The 9,208-nt window shown below is 47.1% G+C and overlaps 1 protein-coding gene across 1 annotated transcript in view; it reads right to left on the bottom strand.

Annotated features, from left to right (window-relative positions):
- Positions 1-313: 313 nt before the first annotated feature.
- The window catches only part of LOC311041330 (B-cell lymphoma/leukemia 11A-like), a gene marked incomplete at its 5' end in the record, with an annotated part of 9,598 nt that continues 703 nt past the window's right edge, over positions 314-9,208 (bottom strand). Inside the window, 4 exons of the mRNA XM_084086233.1 lie at positions 314-3,521; positions 5,444-5,576; positions 8,186-8,249; positions 8,846-8,935. Of these exons, the coding sequence (XP_083942359.1) occupies positions 1,537-3,521; positions 5,444-5,576; positions 8,186-8,249; positions 8,846-8,935 (2,272 nt within the window). The 3' untranslated portion in view covers positions 314-1,536. The remainder of the gene's footprint in view (positions 3,522-5,443; positions 5,577-8,185; positions 8,250-8,845; positions 8,936-9,208) is intronic.

Below are 9,208 nucleotides of genomic sequence, written 5' to 3'. Positions count from 1 at the left end.
AACACAAATCATGATAAAGGTTTGATTATTATATTTTTAAACGTTTTGTGTTGGGACGGGCTGAATTCAGAAAACAGCCTAGCCAAATTAAAATGAAAATTGACATTATAATTAGGTTTCCTTTTTAGATAGATAATTTCCAATGTGAATTGGTAGAAGAGTTTCAGGTTATTTTAGGACACCTTCTAATATCTAACATGGTAAAGAGAAATAAGCGCTATAAGGACATTAACAATTGAATTGTTTTTTAGACACCTGGTCAACCCACCCACCTACCCCAACCCCAAACCCTCATCCACCCACTAAACCCTGCCCAAATATGCTTGGTTTAGAACTAAAACTCACTCTATAGTCTTCAAGTGACTCACTGCCTGCCTTGCCGACATCGAAGATCCCAGCAATGCTGACCACAAACAGTTTTGTGCTACTTACAAAAAATAAAAAAATAAAACCTGCAAAACCTTTTACGGATCAGATAAAATAAAACACTCATTTGTTGAATCAGAACGACTCATTAGAGTACCCTCTGAATATGGTACACATGTACCTGGAAATCATAAACACAAACCAAGCCAAAAAACCAACACCAAACTCTTTAGCATGTAACATGCCAGTAAACAGAATCATAATCTGGAGTATAACAATATAAACAAGTCAGGCAGATAAATGATTTACCAGAGATAAACATTGTTGTTGTTGTTCTTTTGTTTCAGCTGGTTGCTTATGTTCTGCTAAGTCACTAAAGGACAGGGTCGACAGGTGCTTGATGCAAGGACCTGCTTATTCCATATGTGCACACACATGACCTGTAGTCTTCTATCACTGAAACTCCGAGCTTATAGCAAAAAGGAGGATTAACTAATGCAGGTAAAACATCCAAGGCACTCTTTTTTGTTCTTTCACACCATATTGTTAATTTCATTGCTGTTTGTAAAGGACTATTTAATGGCGTTAGTGCCTAGCGTTTGATAGGCAGCCCAATTGATATATATTTATACATCTTTTCTCAATCTCGCATGGAAAATCTTTCACAAACACCAGTTTAAAATTTGACCCTGCTTGTCTTTACATTTTGCTAATATGCAACTGTCCACCATGTTTGAACACAAAACTGTACATGATATGTAAAACAGTATGTATGCAGCATGGGTTCACATACCTAACTTTTTTTTTTCATGTTCAGAAATCAGGAGTATCAACAGCAACACAACTACAACCAAAACCGACCAGCTGAGGACAATGTTCTCTCTAAGTAGCCAAAACACACCGAGCATGCTGTCCAGTTACAAAAAGTACAAAACGTGTAAATTATTGCACAATAGAAAGGCTCAAAAAGTTTTGCGTTTGATGCAATAGTATTGCCCCGATTATGGATCATGCATTCAGCGTTTTCCAATACGGGACCAGGAACAGGGCTGTACTGTGTACTGGTGTCTGACCCTGTCGTCCTCTCCCCTCAGTTATCTGCTAGTTAGCCAGGGTTGCCAGTTAGCTGAGGGGAGCTGAAAAGAGAACTGCCAGCAAGCATCTCCCTGCCTACTCAGTCTTAATGTCATTAGCCAGCGGCCGGTCGCTGTGCCACTTCTTCATGTGTTTCTCCAGGGTGCTGTACACACTGAAAGGCATGTGGCAGATTTCACATTTGTACACGTCTTTGCCCATCTGTCCGTGGGTCTTCATGTGGCGGGTGAGCTTGGAGCTCTGAGCACAGGCATAGCTGCACAGATCACACTTGTAGGGCCGCTCCCCAGTGTGGCTGCGCCGGTGTACTGTCAAGTTGCTGCAGTTTTTGAACACCTTGCCACAGAACTCACACGTGTCACTCCGCCGGCTTTCCTTGGAGGTCGGCCGGCCGTTACCGCCGTGCGGAGTGCTGGCCCCGCTGCCGGTGCCGCTGCGTCCTGAGGTGGCGCGTTCCCCATCAAGCTCCCCGGGTGGCGTGGAGAACCGCAGGCTGCCATTCTCCGATGAGTGCTCAGAGGAGGAGGCGAAAGGCGATTGTCTGGAGTCCCCGCCTGTGAAGGTAAGGAAGGGGTCCTTGAGTTGTCGTGAGGCAGCGTAGCCAGCTAACCACTGAGAGTAGACGTTCTCTGTGTTGGGGATGGTGGGAGTCGGGGGATCCAGGTCCTTCTCCACTTTGATACGTTTGGACAGCGGACTGAGGGAGCTAGGGCTGGTCCCTCCACCCAGCAGCTTTCTGGACAGGTTGTCAGTAGAGAGAGGGCCCAGGCCATTGACCGGAGTTGTGGTTCCGCAGTCATTTGCCCGGATCGACTCCATGGCGGAGTCCTCATCGCCAGGCTCCCGCGATGTGTTCAGACGGTGGGGGTGGAGCGCCTCGCTGTTCTGGTGATGGCGGGCTCCTTCTAGTCGCAAAGTGAAACTTCTCCCCTCTACTCCTTCTCCACCGGCTTCACCCTCAGTTCCTTCCTCCTCTCCTTCCTCCTCCTCTTCCTCCTCCTCCTCTTCCTCTTCTTCTTCCTCTTCCTCCTCCTCTTCCTCCTCCTCCTCCTCCTCCTCTTCCTCCTCTCCATTCTCAATCACCAGGCCGTTGTTCTCGCTCTTGAACTTGGCGACCACCGACTTGAGGGCATCGGTGGCGCTGCCCATGAGTTCACTGGTACCCGGCTCAGGGGAACTGGCGGTGGAGAGGCCATCGTCTGACTTGGCGTTGAGCGCTGAAGACTTGCTCAGGCTGTGGGTTTTCATGTGTCGCTTCAGCTTGCTGGCCTGGGTGCAGGCATGGTTACACAGATGACACTTGTAGGGTTTCTCCCCCGTGTGGCTGCGCCGGTGCACGATCAGATTGCTCTGAAATTTGAAGGTCTTCCCGCAGAATTCACAAGACTTGGCCTTAAGAGGGGTTCCGGGCTGGGCCACATTAGATATGGCATTAGGGGTTGAACGCGACCCGGAGGGTGACTGAGAAGTGGAAAGGGGCGGCGTGGCTGAAAATGGGGGCTTGGAGCCTGGCTGGAATGGCTGGAGCAGCCGTTGCATAGGGCTGGGCCGGTTAGGGGACAGAGGGGGAGAAGCCCCGGTCGTGTTACCAGCCAGCTCACGTAGCCGTCTGGAGAAGTCCATGCTGGGAGGGGGGTCTAGGGGCACCGAGTTAAGCCTCATCACCCTGTCAAAAGCGCTGGGGTGGTGGGTGGCCAAAGCCAGGTCATCGGGGCTGAGGTGGTGGCGTGGCGGGGGACTGAACAGCGGCGGGGTCCGAGGATAGCGGCCCTCGCGAGGGGTAGAGGCTGGGTCACGGCCAGACCCAGAGCCTGGCATTCTCAGGAGGCTGTAGGGGCTGCCGTCAGCCAGGTGGACGGCGTGGAGGGGGGGCTGGGACGATGCACAGTCACCCCCCATCCCAGGTGCTGCGGCCACACGGGGCGTGAGGGGGCTCCCCGGCTCACTCTCCAGATAGATGCGGAAGCCGTGTGTGTTCTGGGCATGCTGGAGCAGGAACCATGCACTGGTGAAGGGCTGCTTGCATGTGGTGCAGGTGTAACTGCTGGGCTCATCTTTGTCTGGTCAAAGAAAAAGAGAAGGAGACAAAAGAGAAAAAGTGTTACTATGGTGATAAAAAAAGAATTATAGCAATGACAAAGCTGATTTAAACACCTTCCACTTCAGGATCACAGAATAATTGAGACCTGCTATATGAAAGTCTCCGGTGGCAACTCTACTGTGAGGTACATAACATGACATAACATAACATCACATAAGAAATTAAGCCTCAGAATGTATGACTGCGTAGCAGTTAAGAGGAAAATAACTACAACATGAGAAGGATTCTGTTGAAAGGGAAATACATATTTGTGTGTGCATTTACACATCATTAAATCCTACTTTAATGTGTCAACAACATTTTTTGCATTGTTTGAATACAAACATAAAGGTTTTAAATTATAACAGCTGTTAAACACGAAGAATGTTTTTATTTATTTATTTCTTGTTCTTTGTTTATTTTCACTGCAATTCAAACCAGAGCTCAATTACAGCGCATGGCTCCCCTAAACAAAGAATAACTGAAACACAGTACTGAGAGCAATGAATACAAAATGTACACAGTCGAGGAGGCATAGGAATATATCAAACAATAATTGACTTTCAATAGCATTTGCACGCTGACCTGAGATTTGCCTGACAATGCGCTCGTAATCTCGTTAAACACACTCATCTCCCGTTCGATGCCTTGTTTACAGAATTAGCCAGGCTAAAGTGGGACATGTATCTGATGCTGCATATTAAAGCTGAATACAAATGAGAGGTCACATGTTAATAAAACATACTCCCGTCTATCACACAAAACACACTCTGAGAAAGAAAAAAGCGAGCAGGAAATTGTGTCTGTTTGTGTGTGGGAGGGGCGACTCTAGTGAAAATGCATTTCATGCATTACTTTTCTATTTCCGATATTTCATGCTTTATGGATTTATTTAAATCCTCTCAGGTGAATAGAAAAAGGAGAAGAAGGGGAAAGAAGAAGTGAGATATGCAAAAATAAGAGGCATTCGCCACTCGCAATGCGCTCCCTCTTTCATCTCTTGGCTTTCTTATTCTTTCTTCTCCTTTTTCTTTTTTCACTGCAGGGCATTTTTCTGAAGTCATTTGCAGACATTGAACCCAAATCGTGGCCATACTATGCCCAAGAGAGAGGGAGAGAAAGAGAAAAACAGTGAGAGAGACAGACGGCGAGAATGTGTGATTGTGACAATGAGCCATCCCTAAGATGGTGGATGGGCAGGTTTGCATGTTCTAAAGCCCACTGTGGCTAACAGACTACAGGGTGAAGAAGGGGCAGAGAGAGAGGAGGGGCTGCAGAGCAAAGACAGGATATGCTAGACAAGAGAAAGAGAGAAGAAAATGGCATCTTTTGGTTCTTCCTTCTATCTTACATGTCGACTAACCCTTTCTGAACAATCTTACTGAAAGACCAGAGTCTGCCATAAAATGTGCACCCAATCAAACCTCCACACAAACCTTTTCTCTGGACTGAAAAGAGATGGGGGGGGGGGGGTATAGTGGTAAATTATGGATCATTACAATCTGCAAAAATTACAGTTAATTGCTGCCACCTGCAAGGGGCTTTGACCCACTATGGAATTTTTCCATCATAAAAAGGCCATTTGCCCATACACACTCTCTCTACCGCTCGCATACACACATAAAATGTGCCCATTACATTAGTTAAAGCTTTGGCTACATGCATGTATTTTGATCATGTATGTGCTTTTTATGGCTTTAAATAGAAGCCCCACATTGCTCATAAAGCCTTTTGCTATGTATAACTGGGCTTATGTGTCTACTCTGACTTCCTACATTAAAACGCTTCCTAACCCATTTCTTGATGGTTGAACATACACCATATGTATGCATATTGGGGGGGGGGGGGACAGATACAATTTTCCCTGTTATTGAGAAGGGCAACGGAGAGACGAGGGGGTACGACTTCTCCTCCGAGACACAGCCCTGTCCGTCAGAGGAAGAGGAGGCATGGAGGGATCAGGGGGAGGGTGGGAGGGAGGGAGAGAAGTGTGGCGTGAAGGGGATATTCCTAATGACAACCCACCACCACCATTCTGAAGGACACAAGAGACACAACACTGCATATTCACAACCAGTACTCCAGTTCATTTGCTTGTGTCAAAAAAAAGAAAAGAAAACAGCACACCTATGCAATCTGTCTGCGGACGTTTGACAGACTGCGCTGATTGCCGCAAACAAAGCCGATGATTATTACTGTTGTTCAAGTGGACATATTTAATGGAACCAGGCACCAGCTAGCATGACCAAGAAATGCACAGATGCACAAAACGATATAGCTTAGCGGACATCTAACTCATCCGACGTTTGCCTGTTTTTAATCGCCGTACTCAAACGGGCCGAAGGACAGGTTTTGAAGGTACAAAAGAAAAGACATCCAGACAAGGTGTTTGATAGCCTTAACGATTTTTATATAAAGGAGCAGAGAAATATATGAGAGGAAGAGGATGATCTTATAAGCGAGTTTGTCCTCTAACGGAATAAGCGGGTGCCCTCTCTCTATCTTGCGTGAGGGGTGAGGGGACTCTTTCTTTCTAGCCACTCTTGGTCTGTGGTGAGTTAGGGTTGGAGAGCAGGAGGGCTGGGGCTAATGCTGGATCCCCAGGTTCCTTTGAAATAGGATCAGCAGAGTGGAGGAACCGCACTGACAACCCCTTAGCTGCCATTTCATGGCAAAGGCTGAAAGCAAGGACTTTGGGGGGGGGGGGGGGCACAATCAGAGGAGGGAGGAAGAAAGATAGAAACAGAAAGGGGGGGAAAAGAGATGGAAAATAGGAAGAAAGTGGGGATAATCTGTGAAAAAGAGAAGGCGAGAGAAAGTAGAACAGGAGAAGAAAGGGAAAAGAGGGAAGGGGGGATAACAGCCCCTCCAAGGCCATTTCAGCCCATTGCAACACAAAGCCGGGGGAGGCTATTATGGTGTTATGGTGAACAGTGCTCTGCTATCAGGCACAGAATATGATCCAGATCCCATGCAAAAAGCCCAAGGCCAGCTGATGCAAGGGCAAAGGGGAAATTACGGCGCCTTAAACAGCAGATACGGTGGCCCTTGGCTGCTGACGCCATACTCAACTCCAACCGTACCAGACAATAGAGGTGGCTATAGACAAAGCAGCGGAGGGGATGAATATAAACAATCAATGATGCTGAGGCTTGCTTGCGTACACTTAACTGCAAATCACTTTATTGCCGTCGCACACACACAGATTCTCAGTGTGAGTTCATACCACCCGACGTAGGTCCCTTCACCCACCCACTAACAACAGTAACCAACACAACCGGGAACGTTGACCATATAAGGTTTTTTCATTCGTCCTTTCTTATCCATTATGATGAAATTCTACGCGGTTGATGCCATGTTCATGATGTGGCTAACAAAGAAGAATGTTCAACTGTCCACCCATATGTCCACCCATCCAAAAGTTAGTTGGAGTGACTTCTCCTCCATTTTGTCTTCTGTCCTTGACCATGCCCTGCTAGCAGCCTAACGACCGTCCTGTTTGTGACAATGTAGCTCTCACTGATATTGGTCATTTAGCTAATGGAGGAACAAGCTAACTGGATTAGCTAGCGGGGCCTTCCAAGAGGAAGAGGAGAAAGACAGAGAGAGAGGGAGACACAGGGGAGACACTGTCTGACACTGTCCATCTCCTAAAAGTTATGAGGCGCCGGGTCTTCTGAGCACTCACACATCACCCACCTGAAAAGTGATTATGCTAATAGCAGGTCTTTGCCAATATTCATAAGTGTTTATGGGTGTTGGAGTGAGCGCCCAGGGAAAGGAGGAGGGCTGTCAATACAGTGGCTCTTAAGAGCGCCTCAGCCGTGGCCAGCGTTAATATGATTACTACTCTGTTTATGTCATTAGGGTATTCACAGTCAGGGATTGGAAAGGGGTGAAGGGTGAGGTGAGAGAGGAGAGGCTGGGGAAGGGAATGGAGAGGGTGAGTGGGGTGCGATGGGGAGGCGTCCATTAGCGTTCATCTTCATTGTAAAGGGTTTCCTGTGTTTGCTTATATTTGCGTGTCACTGTCACTGACAACATTGTGAATTAAATGTTTGTTAATAAATGATGAAAATTGTACATATTTATTCCATACAAACTTCTAATTAGAGCATATTAATTTAGAACAACTATTTTGGCCATGTCATTACAGATATTGTCGAAAATGTTTCGGAAATGTAAAAGAAAACTAATTATGTCCAAAATGTCAAATATTTCAAAACCTAAAAGACAATCCCACATATCCAAGCTCACAAGGCATCACATTGCGACGCGTTATGGGCTTGTAGATCGGCTATTTTGGCTATTTGTCACACAACTAAGTATATAAGGCTTAAGTGGTCAAATCTACGATGTGTTTGTCCAATCATTCGACAGGTCATTTGTGGTTCCGCATTATTTCTCTGTCTGTCTGTCTCTCTGTTTGTCTTTCTGTCTGTCTCTCTCCTACGCACACAGACACAGTCACTTGGGCTCACACACCCGTGTCTTTGTCCTGGTCCAGACTCTTTGTGGCGTGCCGAGCCACTGGCCACAGACAAAAGGTTTGTTTGACCAACACTTGTTCCTGAGACAAAGCCGGATGTAGGAAATGTGGTTTACTAAACAGAAAGGCAAAGCCAGGGAATGGAGCAGGCTTACTGCCCCGTTCCCTGTTTCTACCAGGTCTGATGCAGAGCAGGCCTCCAGCGCTGGCTGGGACTGGCTGGAACCACACATTATTATGTCAACCGAGAAGTCCAAGCTGACCACGAACCACTACACACACATCACAGAGAGAGAAAGGAAATGAGAGAGAGGGAGAGAGAGACACAGAGAGAGAGAGGGAGAGAGAGAGAGAGAGAGAGAGAGAGAGAGATCAGAAGAAGAAAAGGGGCACATTGAAGAAAAGGGGGGGAAAAGCAGACAGAGACCCACCAGGGAGAGAAACAGAAAGATAGAGAGACCTGAGACAGAGAGAGAGAGAGAGAGAGAGAGAGAGAGAGAGAGAGAGAGAGAGAGAGATCGACGCTGCAAAATCCGGATTGTTAATTTCTCTGCGAGAAAGTAAAACTGGACATGTAAGGAGTATTGTGTATTTTGCAATGTAGAGAAGTACTGTAGAATGACTGGCATTCTACTGTAGTGTAGAGGAGGAAAGACTTGGCTGGGATGAGGGTGGGGGTGGGGGTGGGGGTGGGGGTGGTGGGGTATAGCAGATCTCCAGATAGAGATGCATGGTGGTCCATGAAGGTCTGTGCCCAGTATAAAGTAATCTGCTGGCTGTGGCTTTGTCTCCAATCAGACTTTCACACTTATTACCTTTCCTTTCCCGTCTCCTTCCCCTGAAAGACGATAAGAGCAACACTACAGTCGAGGTGTCTCTGAGCAGCTGAAAAACCCACCAGTACACTGGACGCACACACACCGCACATAATGGACAGAGTGGTGCGTGTGTGTGTGTGCATGTGTGTGTGTGTGTGTGTGTGTGTGTGTGTGTGTGTGTGTGTGTGTGTGTGTGTGTGTGTGTGTGTGTGTGTGTGTGTGTGTGTGTGTGTGCGCGCGCGCATGCGTGTGGGTGTGTGCGTTTTTTGTTAATTAGTTACTGTGTATCTGTTCAGAGTCTATGTTCAGGTCATGTATACATACGCACCTGCATTCATGCTAAGTATTTTCCCACTCGCA

Source organism: Gymnoscopelus microlampas (assembly GCF_963454915.1).
Source record: "Gymnoscopelus microlampas genome assembly, contig: SCAFFOLD_168, whole genome shotgun sequence".
In the NCBI taxonomy this organism is placed as follows: Eukaryota; Metazoa; Chordata; class Actinopteri; order Myctophiformes; family Myctophidae; genus Gymnoscopelus; species Gymnoscopelus microlampas.
The sequence above is the reverse complement of the archived record's forward strand: the minus strand, read 5'-3'. Positions and strand labels throughout refer to the sequence as shown.